General features: G+C 30.6%; 2 protein-coding genes across 10 annotated transcripts in view; one reads left to right on the plus strand and one right to left on the minus strand.

The window, feature by feature from the left end:
• Positions 1–15,871, plus strand: part of Ns2 (nucleostemin 2) — a 48,746-nt gene extending 32,875 nt beyond the window's left edge. The window contains exons 9-15 of the mRNA XM_076463940.1: positions 8,117–8,245; positions 8,504–8,608; positions 11,283–11,441; positions 11,656–11,751; positions 13,961–14,431; positions 15,288–15,386; positions 15,635–15,871. Of these exons, the coding sequence (XP_076320055.1) occupies positions 8,117–8,245; positions 8,504–8,608; positions 11,283–11,441; positions 11,656–11,751; positions 13,961–14,431; positions 15,288–15,386; positions 15,635–15,739 (1,164 nt within the window). The 3' untranslated portion in view covers positions 15,740–15,871. The remainder of the gene's footprint in view (positions 1–8,116; positions 8,246–8,503; positions 8,609–11,282; positions 11,442–11,655; positions 11,752–13,960; positions 14,432–15,287; positions 15,387–15,634) is intronic.
• LOC143230415 (microtubule-actin cross-linking factor 1-like) overlaps positions 15,869–19,612 on the minus strand; it is a 244,375-nt gene continuing 240,631 nt past the window's right edge. For all 9 annotated transcript variants that reach the window (XM_076463938.1, XM_076463936.1, XM_076463937.1 and 6 more), the window contains 2 exons: positions 18,586–18,751; positions 15,869–17,139 (listed from right to left, as the gene is read on the minus strand). In XM_076463938.1, the coding sequence (XP_076320053.1) occupies positions 16,823–17,139; positions 18,586–18,751 (483 nt within the window). In that variant the 3' untranslated portion in view covers positions 15,869–16,822. The remainder of the gene's footprint in view (positions 17,140–18,585; positions 18,752–19,612) is intronic.

Below are 19,612 nucleotides of genomic sequence, written 5' to 3' on the forward strand. Positions count from 1 at the left end.
GCAGCAATATATTGCCTAATTTTTTCCTTTTCATTCAGACAGTTTACTAACTTAAATATCATCAATATGAAATGCATAGTTCAAACATAAAACATAATCATTGTACAACTTTGAACTCAAATTTTTTTCTTAATTTACAATTTATGAACTAACAATGACAAAAAAAGTGACATTATTGACTATACTATTAAAACAATTTCGAACAAATCAGAAAATTACATTAAGAACTACAGTTAATTTAAAGCATGATGGAACAGATTGTATAAAACCACATTTTCACATTGTTTACACTTTCAAATGTGGTTTTATGCCTGTGAAAATTTATCTTTTTTGGGAAGGGTATGTGACCTTTCTTACACAAAATATTCATACACTTGGACCATAAAAATGTGTTCAGAGCTGTAATTTAGTATTTCAAAAATGAAGATATCCTTTGTACCTAATTCTGTTGGAAAACAAAGGGATGTTGATTAATTTGGGACACCAAAGATGGCCCAGAGAGAGACCTGCCAAAGGTCTTACATATCCTAGCCATGGATTAGAAGAGATATAAGCTTGTCTGTGGAATTACTGTTGGATTGTTGTAAAAGGTGATTAAATGCCATCATTTTTGTACACTACATGGATTATGAGAAACAGAATGGAGGATTTACAGCCTTGTAAAGATTCCTTTTGCAATTGAAAATATATTGCAAGGCTATTGTCAGGTGTACAACCCTTAGATAGAGCATGACCAGACATGGTGAAAGGGATTGTAATGAGATGGTGAGACTTTAAAATAACTTTAATATAATATACTCAACTTATGTATAATGTGCCATAATGGAAAATGCCTGTAACCGTTTGCTTGATAGCAAAATTTCACACACTTGTTTCATGGATTACACAAATCTGTGGCTTAAGATGCATTGCTGCTAGCTTGAACATTATCAAATGGTTGTCTTTTGTATTAAAGACGTTTTGGAATTCCTAACATTTTATTTTGCAAGTTCCTTATTTTCCCATAGTTCTGTAAATCTCCCAACCTACCAGTAATTTTAAATTTCTTAAACATAGCATTTGTCCTCAATTTTTCTCCTCTTTTCAGAAGCACGTATATCTCAAATTTCAATTTTTTTTAAACTTTTCCAAAGCCTGTTTTTGCAACTCATTGTTCTAGTTCTCTAATAAGAAACCTTGTCTCAAGGTATTAAAATTGGCTTTCTGAAAAAAAAAAATCTCAAAATGTAACAAAACATTAAATCTGATTATACAATGTTCATTCTTCCCCAAATATTTTTCTACTTTAAATCTTGCTTGCAGCCACATTCTCGTTAATTGCAAACAGTAAATCTAAAGTGATATTGCTGTGATTGTTTTTTGCTATTTGGTATAGAAAACTATACTAAAACTGCTTAAGAAATTCTCTCCCTAATCTAAAATGAAAGTCTCATAATTTTTGCATCAATATTCTTATTGGCAACAACTCTACTCTCATTGCATAATTTCTCATTCACCTTATAAGTCTGATTAAGTTGAATAACAGTTGCCAGTTACAGACTTTTTACTCTGAAACCCTGATTGTAACCCATACATATTCAACCTCTAGACTACTATTTTTTATGTCATACATTTCAACAGGACACATTTTGTCCCTTACATACAGATCCACTCCACACTGTCTCTTTAAATGCTTATCATTATTAAATGTGTTGGAATCAAACAGTTGAAAAAAACAACAACATGCTTATGCAAAGATATGAAAAATTCACTTAAATTTTGAATAAAAACTTCATTTTATGGAACAGTAACTCATTTTGTGAAATGAATAAGATAAGAAGAAATGATAATTACTAATGCATCTTAAGTCGGAGATCTGTGTAGCCTGTGGAATAAATGTGTATGTGTGGTATTTGGCTATAAATCCAATGTGTTTACTAACAACATAGTATAAGGAAGTTGATTATGTTGTATCAAAACAATGTTGAAACCTCAAAGCATCATTACACTTATTTCCAGTGTACCTAACATTAGTTCTGCAACATATTTTCAAATTGCAAAAGGATTCTTTGTAAGGCTGTCATGTCCAATGCACATCACTTCTTGATGATGGTTTCTATGCATCTTTATCAACAGTACAATTGCATATAAATTGACAGGATGAAAAAAATCATAATTTATATTCATTATCTAATATTTTATGGTAGTTATGAGATCACTCAAATCAGCTAAACTTGTACAGAGGTTTGTCAGTGAAATTAATATAAAATATAATTTTTTTTCTTAAAAATGTTTTATACCAATTTGAACATTGAGAATTTTACATGTGAAATTTTCTGATGCATAAAAGTATTTTTAATTTTAAAATGAAAATTACTTTGTATCTTGGACAAGCAACATGTGAAAAGAAAAATGGCATGAGAAAAACATTGCTTGACAAACCTTTAGACTTTATAAAAAAAAAAATCTGTTATTTCGTGAATGAAAGCATTGTGATGTTTACTGATAATTTTCCAAATTTTGTTAACATATGCTCACTAATTTAAAAGTAATAGAATAAAAATTATAACAAGTACAAAATGTTTGAGATCAGTTCCAGGGACCAAGCCCATGCTGAAAAATGTTAGAAAGCAAAGGGTTGTTATTTATTTATTTTTTTTTTAATAGTAGTGGAGTGCTTTAAGGGCCAGAACTTGGACCTTTAGTGTTTCTTATCTATATTAATTATTTTGGTAGGGGCAGAATTAGTAGAGTTTGCTAATGACATTAAACATTTGGGTATTTCTAGCTGTATATGTAATACTGATCATTTGGTTAGCTCAACATATATTCAGAAAATGACCTTTAATTTAGGTTATTATAATTTCATTCACACATTTAGTGTTAATAAGAATAGGATCTTGGCATAGTTATGCATAAATCATTCAAACCATCCAAAATAGTGCTCTGTTGCTAACAGTCAATAAATAGAAGTTTAAGCTCTATATGTAGATATATTGACTAAAAGTCAAACGAGGGTAGTTATAAAAATTATTAATTAGGTCTTACTTAGAATATTGTGTATAGTTTTGGTCTTATCTTCGAAAGAATATTGACCAATCTTTATTTTTCTGTTGACATCACAAATGTTAACCTACTGGAAAAGGTTCAGTATGGCTATAGAATGATATTAGAGATGCATTATCTTACACGAATAGAGTGTCTTATTCTTTCTTGAATAAAGAAGGGTAAGTGATCTTATTGAAGTTGACAAGATTACAAGGTGGATTAATTTCTTTGTGTTGTGTTCAGTAGTTAATGAAATGAGAGGGCAGAAGTATAAAGTTTGGAAAGGACTACCATGTTCCAGTTAAGACAGTTTTATTTTCTTCCTGGGATGATTGGCTTACAGAATGAATTGCCATTAGCAGTAGTATAGACCAGAAATTTGCAGGAATTTATGAGGAAAGTTGACATTAAACACATTGAACAAATGTTTTAATCAGTGGATTTAAATTTGTAATTTTCTCAAGGGTTAGAGTGATAGGAGAGTCTTGAAGGACCAATGGGTCCCTTGTTCTGTGTATTTTATCTAACATGCACACATTTTTGAGTAGCAAAATAAACAGGCATAGGCCTTATGGGATCACAGTTAAACCCATGGGAATAAGTCTGAGAATAAATTATATCTTGTATGTACAAGTGTTTATAACTAGTATAAAAATATAGCATTTTACTTACTATATCTTTTAAATGGTGTGTTTCATGGTTAAAAAAAAATTAATCTTCAAGCTAAAAAAATCCATCACTGTATTAGTTTCAGATAACCAGTGAGAGTTTTTGTAAAGTAAAAACAATCAACCAAGCAGTTCTTTCACCAGAACAAACAAGAAGGGAAACCAATAAAGCTATTGGTTCCTCTATTATAGAGGAAAGTTTAAGTATTTCTACTCATCAAATAAAAATTTATATTAAAACAAATTTTTAAGTTTCAGTTATAGATTTATTTCTGCATCATTAGAGGAAGAGGAGACATCAGACAAAATATTTGAAAACTGTTTTCTCTTAAAAACATATATCAACTTCAAAAAGATTAAGATATAAGAACAAGATTTTTTCTCTTGCATTGTTCTTATGCAATTCAAATAAAATATGAAAATAAAAGTATTGGTAAGTAATCTTAATAGTTTCCTGAGTTTATAAAATGTTTTACTGATTTTCTTTCTGTAAAGTGGGAAAGTTTTCTAGTTTACCATGACTAAATACTCATTCATCTCAAAAAGAAAAAAAAAATTGTCATAAAACCTTTGTTTGTGCTCCAATATCAATATGCATATTTTTTTATGTAACAATAGGGTTTAGTATATTAAATGTTTTCAAACCATGCATGGTTCAGCAGTTAGAGTACCTGATGTGGGTCTTCGGGTTTGTTGTTTCATACCACTGCAATAAAAAACAAAAAAAATTATACTCCTCACTTTGGGGCTGTAGGGATATCAGACAGGTAATGTTAAAATCCAGCTATCTGGTCAGAGTAAGAGTAGTTCAAGAATTGATGGTAGGTGCTGTTAATTAGTTTCTTCCCTCCAGTCTGTTATTTCATAATTAGGAATGACTAGCACAGATAGTACTGAGTAGCTTTACCCAAATATCTAAAATGCATCAGACATTTTGTAAATAATGATTAAATTTTGTTCTTCTATAAACATCTTTATCCACTTTTTTACAACACAGTAAAAAAATGTGAACTAAAATAATCATGTGAAAATAAAGTTATCTTATTTCATAGCAGGAAAGGCTTGTCATTCAATAAATGTGTTGTGCCAACCATTTTCATACCATCAGGTAAATTTTATTTTTAGTTTTAAGTTTGTAAACTTTCAGATGTGGGCTTTCAGTTTCTATTTAGATATTCAAAACCCAAGTACACATGTACATTGAAAACTTAGTTAAATTTCATGATTACTTTCAGTTGCTTTTGTGTTACATTTTCCTTATTTTGCTGTTATATGTTATATGTTTTCATACTGTTGTTTCTGATATTTTACCCAGAAGGTTAACTTCTACTGGACATTGCAATGCTACAATGAGTAATTTGTCACAGTTCTTTCCAAGGAAAGATATAAATATAGAAAGACTGTTAAGTTATGTAGAGCCATACAGTAGAGTATTTTGAAAAAGTGAACTTAGAGTGTATTTCAGGGCAGCAGAAAAACTTCCATTATGGAATATTTATGACAACAACAGACACTAAAATGGCATCATAGGTCAATCTGGAATAGTGCATTTACCAGTAAATGAATGCTATGATTCTGATAAAACAACAACATTTAACTTTAAAATCCATTCAAATGAAGCTAGTATTTCAAAACTTACAAGTGTTTTTATAATAAAGATGACAGAGGAAACTGAAATTATAACAATCCCATTTTGACCACATATACGTGTTAAGTTCTTAAGTGTAGCTCTGCTGGGATCTTGTGATTTTGATTGCTTGTACATTTTAATAAACTATTTATATACCAAAATACTTTGTAGTTTGTGATTTTGTTGGTTTCATGGTCTTGAATAGCATAAGCCGCACACACACACACACACGCATACACATACACAGATGTAAACAAAAATATTATCAATATTGTAATTTATCCCTCTAACTACTGTTGGAATTCCTTATGTATTTTCAGAAGTAGAACATGAGTGATTCCACCCAGTTGTTCTCTGTTTATATAACCTGGCTTGGCCTAGTTGTTAGGAGGCTCATCTTGCAATCTGAAGGTTGCAGGTTTGAATCCCCATTACTGAACATGCTTGATTTTGCAACTGTGAAAGCATTATAATGTTACAATCAATCCCACTATTTGTTGGTAAAATAGTAGCCCAAGAGTTAGTAGTGGCTAGTATTGACTTGCTGCTTTCCCTCTAGTTTGTCACTGCTATCTTAGTGATAACTAGTGCTTATAACCTTAATGTAGCTTAGCATGAAATTGAAACCAAACAAAACCAAATCTGTCCAGTGCTTTGCAAAAAACTTTACAGATAGAAACAAAATTGTTCTCAGTGTGGAGTAGTGTGTACTCCTTCAGTAATGTATAGCATAAAAACAAGTTGATGATTTGAGAGTTAAACATAGAAGCTGTCATTCATGTGTAATGGAAAATGTCACACAAAACTACTTCCAGAAGCTTTTGAGAAATATATTGCACTTTCATATTGCACCATGATCAATGATGGAGGAAGCATGGGCATCGGGACACTTTTTAAAGTGCAATTAACCATCAGTATTTGAGTTTCAGTGCTCTTAGCAAACAGTTTTCAAAGTCTTGTATGTTGCTATCCATGCTGTTGTTATATATATATGCATATTATTGATATATATTTATATGCTTATTTGTGTGTGTGTGTGTTTATGAGTTTTAATAAACCCTATTCAATGTTTTGGTTTTTATACATTTCTCTTCAAGTTACTCTAGTACTTTGGTAATATTTGCTTTAATTGTTTAGTGTCTTGTAAGTTTTTCTTTTTGCTACTCCAGATTTTGATATATTTGTTTCTGAGTTCTTAGTGCTGCATTCTAATATCTGAGGTCACATACGTATATTATGCATATATCATGTTTTATTTTTCTGGAATATTTATATGTAGTGTCTACAATAGTTCTGATTTAGAACATCCCAAATCTTTAAATATTTTGGTTTTTAAGTTCAGTGTGAGGTGTTACTTTCTGCAGCAACTTTCATCTGAACATGAAAGGTAGCTACTGTCTTACTGAACAATTATGTCATACTTTACCATGTTTATAGGGAATTGCTATCACATGGAGTAGAGATACTTCCAAATTCTTGTGATCCAGTTTTCTGATGGGTCAGCTGCAGAGAGAAAGAGAATGTATTTTGAATGTAGCTTCATTCTTTTAAGGAATTTTAAAACATGTTTTCTTATAGCAAAGCTACATCAGGCTATCTGTTGAGCCGACCGAGGGGAATCGAACCTCTGATTTTAGCATTATAAATCTGTAGACTTACCGCTGTACTGGTGGGGGGGCAAATTTTAAAGCATTAAGACTTATTAGTGAAATCTTGTTCATGCCTTTATCTTTGCTGATTAGTGTGCTTCATCTTCAGTTTAATTTGTACTACTACTTTTCGTGTGACTTGTATTTTTCATTTCAACATTCAACAATAGTTTGACCACATAATAGACAATTAGCATTCATTCTTCAGTTGTCTTGGTAAATGAACTTTTACTTTTTGTCTGCCTTCACACTAATTATTATTTTTCATTCCACTTATAACAGAGTACCTGTAAGTATGTGCTACGTATATCCTTGATATTAATACATGTGCTCTCTACATCTAACTACAGTACTCTAATATGTTTATGTTTGACTGTTTAATACTCATAATAAATGCTGCTTAGAAACCTGATTGATGTATTTCTCTTTATGATGCAGCAGTTTTTGATAAGTTTATGTATTTCTGTTAATAATGGTTGGTATCTTGGAGCTTGTGTGCTTCTTTTTATACTGCTAGTTTTTAATACAATTACATTTGAGTATTGAGTATTCTGAAATGTGCAAGTTTCTGTAGATGTTGTTATACAGGTAGGGACCACAAATTTGAAAACCTAGGAATGTCATAGAAACTGAAGAAAAGCAAAAAAGTTGAATCAAAAGTAGAAAAGTTGTGAAAACTCAGTAAAAGTTTGGAAATGCCCAGGAAAAATAGTATTAACATACACAAACATGTACCAAACATGTATTAACATACACAAACATGTTTTAGCTAGTAAAGGAAATAGTGTCCCATTGAAAATATATGTTTTTCTTATATAAGGATATTAATAATTATTCTTCCTTTTCGAGTTTATGTTAATTCATATCATTGTACAATTAAAAGAAATAAAATGTTCAGAATGTGTATTTAATAATGTTTTACAATTGGTTTTATTAGTTTCCTCTTATTCTTTGGTAATTGGTAAAAGGTTATTTCAGCTACTGAAATTTACATTTAGCAGTAGTAGTTCTAAACAGAGATTGTAACTGTGTGCTTGTTTGTTTAATTTTATTTGGGTGTATATTTAAAACTGCAGTTGAACAATGTATGGATCATGTTCTATTTTGGTGTTAAAAAAACTATCTTGTAATTTTTTTTATAGCTTCATCAAGATAAAAAACAAATCAGTGTTGGTTTCATTGGTTATCCAAATGTTGGCAAAAGTTCCATTATTAATGCTGTGCGAGCCAAGAAAGTGTGTAATGTTGCACCAATTGCTGGTGAAACAAAGGTATTGGAAATCTTTGTAACTTTTTAATAATAAACTAAATTACTTTGTATGATTACATGGCCAGTTTCCCCATTTTTGTTTTATCTGTCAGAATTTTCAACATTAAATGTAATCAAGTACGTCAGTAAATGTCATACATAAAAATGTATTACAAATAATGAAAATTAAGGTGTTTTGATGAGATAAATTTTACTAAATTAACAAACCAAGTTTATCATTCATAAGCTTGAACTGAAAAGTTTTAATACTCTGTACTAGGTATGGCAGTATATAATGTTGATGAAAAGGATTTATTTAATTGATTGCCCTGGAGTGGTTTACCCATCTGATGATTCGGATACAGAAATAGTCCTAAAGGGTGTGGTAAGTACTTCAACTTTCATTACATGAACAAAGTAATAATAGAATATTAGAAAAAGTTTTCTAGTGTTTTCCAGAAACTTATCAATGTACTTGGGCAGAAATTGTAAGTGATAGTAGTCTTCACAATCTGGTCTTAATTCATTGTCAAAATAATCTTGTCAAATTTACTTTTCTTAGTAACTGTAATAAGCATTTTTATATGACTTAATTGTGCTATTCTTTTTAAACTATAAGTGATACATAATGTTACCATTGTCATTGCTCTGTAATTACATGTTTATACACTTAATTGTGACTGGTAAATATTCTGTTCTGTTGTTTGAATATATTCCTGATAAGTTTGGTTGTATGGGTTTATAAATCAGAATTTGTACTTCATTAGTTATTATGACTGCTGTTTTGTAATTTTGAATAATTTTAAAAATTCTTCTGCTTTTACCTTCTTATTTCCAGAGTGGCCAAGGATATGAAAAATATGGTTATCTCTCTCTCCATCTTTTTTTTTTTTTTTCTTCTTCTTCTTCTCCCAAAAAAGGCATATGAATTTTAATATATTTTAACACAATTCTGGCAAGTCACTTGTGGTGTATTATCTGATAATAATTAGTTAATTTATTATATTTGATGGTAGGGTAGATCAATAATAATAATTATTGTTAAAATTATGAAAAATGAATGTTTTATTGCTATTATAAAGTTTCACTGTTCTTATTCAGAGATCTCTTTTTGAAGTACTATAGTTTGAAGTAAGTATGTTTTAATGTATTGGGTTCTGGTTCATTAGTTCAGTGTAATATTCAGGACTCACCTCTTGGTTGGGTTGATTATGTTAAAATTGCTGTTGTGTCTTCAAGTTTCCTGGTAAGTTGAAATACATACAATTATACATCAGAACCTATGGTTAATTAGGCTTTCATACTATCCCAAGTAGGGGTGGTTTATATCCTGGTTGTGATAATCACTAAATTTACATTTGTGTCTTCAAGTGCTCGATAAGCTAGAATACATAGTATTATTCATAAAAAATTATGGTTCATTAGTCAAGTTTATTATTCAGAGCTTCAATGTTTCTTAGTTGTATTATATAATGAGTTTTGTTGACCATAATGTTTAAAATTTAATAATGCTAGAAAAACAAGCACTACATAGTATGTTGCATTAACTCTATCAACACAATCAATTTGACTGACCATGTGACCTCTTGTACTTGTCTAAAGTCTTTATAGATTTAATACTTCTAACTTTCAGTATAGTATTTTTATCTTTACAAAACTTCCTTCACATACCAAAAAATCATATTTTTAATGAAGTCTTTTTAATGAAGATACTTCATGATTATGTTGTGTACTATTGCAAATGACCATTGTGTTAGTTGATTCTCACCTCTTACAACATGTCCCACTTTACCTACTATGATTGGGATACAGTTGCACATTTCTTTTTGTGTAGCCCTGACAGGTGCCTTAAGTTGATACATAATGCATTGTTTTCTAATGTCAGTAAGTACATGGGATATATTCATCTTAGAAACTGTAAATCCCCAATCTGAACCATCTTTATCTGAGTGGTTGTAAATATTTTGGGTATTTATCCAACCCAAAAGTGATAAATTTTAGCTGACATCTCACTGCCTATGAAGTGTCATATAACGTTAAACTATAGTTCTGATATGTTCACCATGGCTATATTGACTATGGTTGCCATGCAACTTGCTAATTTACATATTTAACATATTCAACACTGTACTGTAGTTGCATTTTCTTGCTGTATTTTTCTTCTTTACTGTAAAATATGTGTTTTAATAAGTATTACTAAGTGATTTGTATCATCACTGAGTTCATTATTTTTATATAAAAAATTAATTACATTATGAGCATATCAATGAATAATTTAACTAAATAAATCAAAATTTCTCAGCTTTTCTTCATGATGTTGAAGAAACGGGTTAAATTCAGAAAGTATTAAATCGTTCACTATTTACCTTACAGGACTGATACTTTTCATGGGTTTGCAGTAGATATATGTTTTTTTGAAATTAAAAATATATTTTGATTTTAGAACAGTATATGAGGGCCTGGCATGGCCAGATGCTTAGGGTGCTCAACTTTCAATCCAAGGATCATGAGTTTGAATCTGTGTCACACCAAATGTGCTCACACTTTCAGCCATGTGGAAATTGTAATGTGATGGTCAGTCTCACTATTCATTGGTAAAAGAGTAGTCCAAGAGGTGGCAGTGGATAGTGATGACTAGCTGCCTTTCTTCTATTCATACACTTCTAAATTAAGGATGGGTATTGCAGATAGCCCTTGTGTAGTTTTGCACAAAGATAAAAAAATAAACAGTATATAAGTATAGTTAGTAAGTTACAGTAAGTGTGAATGTATTTAGTACATTTGTTACTCAACAGTATTACAACATTAGAAAGACCAGATATTCTACATTTTCAAACTTGTAGCTAAAAACTATTTAGTTCATCATATGAACTGTGTTTAAACTGTCATTAGTATTTTAGACAAACTGCAAAAATTTTTGATGTATTATGTTCTACCATACTATGGTTTGTTTTCTGTGAAGCAATTGACATGTAAGGAAAATGGTTTTTGCTGCTAGTTTTCCTACAGTTACAGAATTAAAAGTAGATTACAATAGATTTTTAACTTATTTTTTGCAGGTACGTGTAGAGAATATAAAATCTCCAGAGGATCATATTCCAGCAGTTCTAGAACGTGTGAAAAGGGAGTATTTACAAAGAAATTACAAAATTGAACTGTGGAATGATGCTGAAGACTTTCTTGAAAAACTTGCAAAAAGAACAGGAAAATTATTAAAAGTGAGCATTTCTTGGGACATGTTTAATAACTTTAATAAAACAAAAATTACATCTATAATTTAAAAAAGAGAGAGCTTCCCTTTTATTTTTCAAACATATTAATTACTAAAGTTCTGTTGCACCTGAAACTATTATTACATATATGTTTACTGTGTGTACTGGAATACCATCAGAGTTAAATAATATTTACTAAGTATGTGGAAATGATTTTCAGGGAGGATATCCTGATATTCATACAGTAGCCAAGATGATATTGAATGATTGGCAGAGAGGAAAAATTCCATTCTTCATCAAACCACCATTGATAGAGGTAAGCATAGATACTTCTTTTGTGTGTATTCAGTTTATGTGACGTTGACATCCGTGCCTATATATTTCATCACATTCATTAACCATAATCCTTTATTTTCCTAAAGAATAATAGTGAACTATTCAAAAGCACTCAAGTTTTGGATCTCTTTTAAAAACCTGATGAATAATTAACACCTAACTCTCTATTACTTAAAAAATTATCAAAGGTTAAACTGCAGTATGTATATATCATGTTTGGTTTTGATGTTTAGTCCTTTACTAACAATTTAAAATAACTGTTTCAATAGCATAATATACTGTCACAATTAATCCATTCTTTGATATGCAAATACAAGAATAGATTGGGCTTCTGTGTCTTTTTTTTTTTCCTTCAAAAATTTACTTTTTGATGAGGAAAAGAAAATCATATAAGTATATTCTGTTGATGTTAATTGGACTAAATGATGGATAAATTGTTTCAGATGTAACTAGAATTAGTCTGTTAGTTGAGCAGGTTAATACTGGCAATAATGACACTGCAGAGAGAACATAAAATAAATCCTTGGTAGTTAATCTGATAAATATTAAACATTATATTCAAAAGATTATTTAGATGTTAGCAATATATAGATCAAAAGTTGTTTTAACAAAACATGTTCAAGATGGTGGGTAATATGGAATAAAATATGAGTAATATTACAGAATGTATGAAAAGGCAATGTTAAGGTACTATTGATAAAATCAAAATTATTAACTTATTTAAAAGGAGAAAGAAAGAAAAAAAAAAGAGGCAAAATTTTAAAATGTATAAAAATAGTTTTATAATGTAAACAGTAAGGTGAATAACTGTGAAAGGAAAAAAAGTACTAATGGTCAGAGTTCTAAGAAGTAAAAATGGGTATTTGAAATGGTATTAAAGCAACAACACAGAGATAAATTAACTGAGGACTGTTATCAAGTTGGCAAGAAAAAATTAGTGGATTTACATGACAAGCCAAAACCAGTTATATTAATGATAACAACCAGTGGTGATAAAGTGAGTGTCATGCAGCAATATCAGCTCACAAAAGGTGCTGGCATTATCTTAATTGATGATGTAAGTTTTAAACATGACCCACCTTATAATGTGTTTGCAATTTTTAAAGTGACACAAAATTAATTCATTGACGAGTTATTTCATTCAATAACAGGTACTTGGTTAATTTGAATGTTTTTAATTACTTTTTGTATTTTGAAATGATATTGACAAAGATGCTTTTATAGAAATGTTTTTACATTCAGTAGATTTTAGTGTTTTTCACTTAGTTTAATTGTAGGTAAGTATTTTTTATTGATAGTCAGATTCATCATTATTTTATGCTTGTACTACAACTGTGTGAATAAAAAGCAACTATACAATGAGTTGTCTCATGTGACAAATATAGAGAAATGTATGAAGAAATGGAGAAATATGAAATTAGGAAGGTAAAATACTTGTATACAGATAAGATAAAGTTAGAAAAATAATATTAAATGAGTTTAGCATAGTTTGAACAAGTTCACCTGTAAATAAACATTATTACAGAAAAACGAGTTTGTAGGTTATACAGAAATTAAAATCTGAAAAATTGCTGACATAATGATCCTTTATTAGCTACAGTTAAAGAGACCATACCTGAAGTTGCAAATTCATTAATTGTTATAGGTTTATCAATATAAGTGGTCAGTTTCAGACTAATGAAAGACAATAGCTGTATAGAAAACAGTTAATAAGTCATTATTTACAAATTTTTAGCTAATATTATTGCTGAGTGTATTTCAAGAAATTAGAAAAATTAATGGCTGTATGCTTGAATAATTTTATTTTAAAACAAAACTCTTAAACCAAAACAGTTTGTACTCAAACATTATTATTTAACTAATCTTTCTATTGGAAAATTACATGAAATAGCTGAGATGCCCAATAACAGTAAGGTCATAGTTGGTATTTTTCTGTTTCTGTAAAACATTTTTGATATGAAGATTATAAAATAATTTTAAGCGAGTTGTGATATTGCATTTCATTTAGTTTGCATCTTATTTATTCACTCAAACTCAGTATATGAAGTGCAAATAAGTTAATTTATATTAAATACAAATAATTTAATATTTAGTTATTTAACATGGAAGTAAAAGTTAGTCATTAGCAATATCTCTGTATGATGTTTTTTAAAATGTTATCAGTCATGTTCTTTTCATTTTTGCCAAAGGACAAGGAGTCTCAGACGAACGATTTAACAGAGCAGACTAATAAAGTAAGTTGCGAATTATTAGAGGTGAAGGATACAGCTGAAGATGTTGATTCTGTTACAAACTCACTTGAACCTCACGTAATACAAGACCTACACCATGTTAAAGTTGGTCCAGAATTTGTAGGTGATGATGTAAAGCCATTAGAACAGCTTCCAGAAGGAGAAATATTTGTATCTGATGATGAAGAAGAAGAAGAATTAGAGGAAGATGCAGAAAATGATGAGAAAGTTATACTTAATAACACTCTAACTATAATCAAAAATGATTATTTAGCATCCTCTGATCAGGGAGAACAATCTCTTGACAGGATTAATAAGGTAAAAGATGGTGATGATCATGTCAATCCGGTAGTTGAACTTGCAGGGAATGATTTGTCAACATCTGGTGATGAGATTATTGCAACACACACTGACCAGGATATTAAAAAGGTGATTTTAGTTTGATAGATGTACTTTCAATCATAGTGGTATTCTGTAGAAGATAAACGTAGCATTAAATCATAAAAGTAATAATTGTAAATATTTAGAGATTGTACAAGATAAATTTTAATTCATATTATTATTTCATAAGCAAAACATTAGCAGACATTAGGCACATTTAATACTGATTACCAGTTTTATGTTGTGATCTATTTATGACTGTTTTAATCAATTAAAATGTATGTATGTAAACTTTATCCTACTATACAGAGAGTAATAATAATGATGGTGTAGTTTTATTACACTATTCAAGGTAGGTATGATAAAGACCTACCAAGTTTTCTTTTTTTTTGAAATGGAACTAGCAGAATAAATAGTTTGTGCTGATTTATAGTATAATACTCAATTATAATAAATCTATAAAACAATCTATATGTCCACTATTCTAAATTCTTTCACATAAATGGCTATTTTAGTTCAGTACTGCATTCTATATGTAGACCTATTGTTCACATGCCCCAAACCTTGAAGCTACCACCCATTTTTGAATGGACTGATTCAAATACATCTTACATGCATATTATCATCTCACAACCCTCAACCAATAAGAATGCAAGATTCTCTCTTGGTGAATGTTGCTCTCTCTATTCAATTCCACTGAATTATTACTTATTGTTTAGCAGTACTTGTGTCGTAAAGTTTAGTTTGAGCTCTCTTCAAGTGCTTATTTTTTTTTATTAATTTCTCCCAAGTTTCTGTGTGTTAAATAGAAAGCTTTTTGCTTTTAATGGCAATATAAAATCAATAGCTTTTGGTAAGTTGGCAGGTAAGATAACGTTTTCTAATTCTATTTTGTTCTACCTAGACGAGTAGTGGAAACTTCGTTGTTACACCTGGTCGAAATAGTACAAAGCGAAAATTCAAAGATGCTGAACTTTCACACAAGCAACTTACTAGTAAAGAGGTAAAAATGTTAAATTATATTTGCGCTTAGTTTTTGATAATGCAAACTTTTGAAATGAAATGAATAATTTTAACCCCTTAGCTGTGGAACACCCAGTTTTTTACTGTGCTGCTGTTTTCAATGCAAAAAGTTCACAACTAAGGGTTCAATGACCATTAGTTAAAAATGTGAAACCTTAATGACTTGTCCAAATTTAAGTAGAAGAATGGTTTATATATTAAATACAACATTTTATTTTTACTTTTCAGAAAAGAAGATTAGAGGGGCAGAAGAAGAAGAAAAAAACTGGGTTTCACTTTTATGAGTATGCTAATGTAAAAAATCGTAACCGTGAGAGAAAAAAACCTCATTAACTTAGAACTGCTCCAGTGTTGGGGTGAGGTTAACAAATCATGTTGAAATCGCATATAATAGGCAATTCAAACACTGTTTCATATCCTGCCCAAAATGTGCAACAGTGAAAAAATAAAGGAGATGCAATATAAGACTAATATTATTTCTGTTTATTGAATTACATAAAAGCAACAATTACATTGAATGACAGGATTTTATTAAACAATACTCATAAGTTGAAACCAAGGTTATTATTCCTAAGTTAAGTCCCATCACCTAACAAGAATTGTCATGTGTGTTGTAAAGACACTTTTAAAGGAATGTATACATCCCGATAATTTAATATAATTGTTCAATAAGCATATAATTTCTGGGAAAAGCAATTGGTTAAATAAACAGAAGAGCTGCCACAAACATGAACCTACTAAAAAGCAACAGAAATAATGACTTTTGGCAACTTTTAACACAACACAACCCACTTAAAAGATTGGCACTTTGAACAAAACATGATCTTCACAATGATATAAGATAGGCCTCAGTGAGCACATAAACACTTGTTAGGAAAGTAATTACAACTCTAGAGATCATCCAAGCCCTTACAATACCCAGAATATATATTCTTCACTTGTTGCTGTGACCCTTAGTAAAAGCTCAGTTGAGATTCTCCAGATCAAGTTTGGGGAACTAGTTCTTTGCCCTTCTATGCCCAAGCTCCAAGTTTTTAGCACAATGGTAGGAGAGCATTACAAAACTTTTAATAATGTTCAAAAAAGCATTTATTTAAACTTTTTTTTTCTCCCAGAAATTCCTTAAAACTACAACTACAACTTTATTAAATATGCAAGATTCAATGATGAAAATAAAATTATTTTATTCTGTGCCATCTTTCTTGTTTAGATTAGTCCTAGCCACTATTAAGGTTGAAGTAGTTCAGCACTGTGTACTAAACTCTAAAGAAATAAGCTGGAAATTAAATGCTGATAACAGACATACTCTTCATCACCCAGAAATTGGATCATACTTTGAGCAACAATACTTCAAAGAATGGTAAATAACTACTTCAAGATCACAGTCCATGTTATGGTTGAATAATGGTTACCCAGTTACTTCCACTTTTCTTTGCCTTTGATCCCATCAGCCCTACCACCTGAAGATGTTTTCCGTACTGTTGGAATACGTGTTCCTGGTGTGGAGCTAGCACTCTTTGTGGCCGATGTTTGAGATGAGCCACTAGGCGTTCTTTGTCTGCCAGTGCTTGCTGGGATTTTAGTGTTACCCACTGGTGTTCTGCGGGCACTTCGATAAGCTTCCACACTATCAGTAGACAAGTCACTACCTGCTCTGCTTGGTGGCTTGCTTGATGGTCTGCTGGAGGGATGACTTCCATTTCTGCTAGTGGGGCGACTTGATGTTTTGGTACCTGCAAAAAAAAAAAAAAAAAAAAGTGATGAAGCCAAAAAACTTGATCCCAATTATTTTTAATAGGGTATTATATGAGCTAAAATAAAATGATTTATAGCAATAGTGATGATAAAAACAATTATCGTTCACTTTCTTAACTACCATAATATAGAGATTCAGAGCACTGTTGTGGATAAAACTAGTAAATATCTATGCTGTGTTGTCAGTTGAGAGTTATGTTCTGAGAAAAGTGAAAAAGAAGTTAGTCTAAGTAAAGGTTGTACTCTCATTAAGAAATTAACTGGTGGTAACAAGAGGTACATCATGGTTGTACAATAAAATTGGTAAGGTGTGCAGATAGGTAACCATCAGAACCATGTAGTTTCTTCGAGTGTAGAAACTGTACTGTTACAAGCATTTCATTATTTTAACCTACTGTAATAGAGCCAATGCTTATGGCATGACATAATCCAATGTGTATTTTAGCTACAAGTGTAAAGTGTAGAAATTATATGATTTTGTCTTTCATTGCAATTTGAAGCTTTTGCATTTCTACAATTTGCACAAAAATGCTGTAGAACCTTTGCCCTTTTAACAGTAATACTTTAAAGCTGTAGGTGCTAGGATTTTGACATATTAAAGATGTGCTTCATATTTTATTATGTAAAGAAAAAATATGAGAGAAGTAAAATTTGTTGGCTAATTTCTGGAAACTTTTGCTCAGGAAAAATTTATTAAAGACTAGAAATTTCTCTGTTCACATTAACCTACTAGTGAGAAAATGTTTGTTTATTCTGGATTCAAAGCTACAGAAAGGCTATCTACAATAGCCATTCCTAATTTTAAACTGAAAGATTAAAGGAAAAACAGCTAATCAACAGCACTCAATCACCAACTATTTGGCTGGTCCAATCAGGACTATAGCAAGCACATTCCCTCAAAGTGCAAAGCAAATTTGTGTGATAACTGGACACAAACCAAAGACCATTAAATACATGATCTGCCATGCTAACTGCAAGGCTAAGTCTGGCTCCCAGAACCCTCTCAAAAAAAAATACGAAAAATTTAGGAAGTTTCTTCAAGCAGGATGTTTTGAAATTAGGAGACTATTTTTCATAGCTAGAAATATAGCAAAATGTGCAAATTTCATGTTCTAACATCACTACCTACATATCTTATGAAGTTTTCCATTTATTCTGATATAGTTAAAAATCACCTTGAACATGGATAAGTCTTCATAAATAAAACAAGAATTAGGCTGAGTTATTAAAGCTAGCAACATTTATGTTAATTTAATAAAAACAAAATTATTAACAGAAAAACTATCAAGGAGCTTACTTAAAATTTGAGAAAAGTCTCCAAGATACATAGTAAAGAGAGAGAGTGTTTTTAAGAAACTGTAGAGCTACCTCGAGATTTAAATGAGAGTAGCATTTCCATATTAAGATCTAACAGAGTTCCTCACCTGATGGAGAACCTCGATGAGTTGTAGGAGTCAGCCATGGCCGTCCAGACCTGGCACCAAAGCTATCAGTCTCACTGAAACTAGGACCACTTTCACTACTTGTGTCTGCAGTACCTGAAGTTCGACGTTGTTGAAGAGGTGTGCTTCGTTCGCTTTTCTCACGAACCTACAAGGAAAAGTACAAAGTTGAATTGTTCAGAGCAAAATTAGATATGCACATGCAACAATTTTAGACCAAAAGCAGCTGGAAGAAATTTAAAACAAAATACTACAGTATGAGTTGTAAATGTGCATAATGTGTGTAAGAACAATTATACAAACTAAGTTTGCTGACAATACTATGGAATTATTCACAGTATCCTCAACCATTCCTAAAGATAAAAACTACATACACATACAACAGGGCCCTAGTAATTATGAACTAAAACATTTGGCCTAACAATTGTCCCAATTAATAAATAAAAAAATGTACTTTTTTGTTTGTTTCTAATTACTTCACGAGAGCCTTAAAACTTCATGCCATATGAATAAGGTATTATTTCACTGTTCAGTATTCCTTTTCCAAAAACTCACTGGATTCAATATGTAAAGAAAGTTTGGAAATTATTATGAATTTTGTGATCAACAAGACTTTAAGAATGTTTAAAATAATCAATAGTATTTAATACATCAAACTGGGTTACAAATACTTGTTTATTAATCTGGCTATAAAAACCAACAATCCTCTTTTTGTTAAGAAGATAAACAGTAATTTTGAAGATACATTTAACTGAAACTTAAAGTGAGGTTCAGTTACACTTACAATACTAAATACAGCTCTTACCTGTGTCATATCTTTCAAAGTTATGGAGCACCATCATGGGTTGTTCATGCCAAGACCCAAACGTTTAACATAACTAAAGTGCAACCAGATAGAGAGAGAGAGAGAGATGGTAGGTAGGTTGCAGTGCAGGGAGATATAAAAGTGCAGTATGGATATGCGAGATTCATGAAAGTTCCTATGTCATATCAAGTTGATCATAAATAT

The sequence above is a fragment of the Tachypleus tridentatus genome, chromosome 10 (genome assembly GCF_004210375.1).
Source record: "Tachypleus tridentatus isolate NWPU-2018 chromosome 10, ASM421037v1, whole genome shotgun sequence".
Classification (NCBI taxonomy): domain Eukaryota; kingdom Metazoa; phylum Arthropoda; class Merostomata; order Xiphosura; family Limulidae; genus Tachypleus; species Tachypleus tridentatus.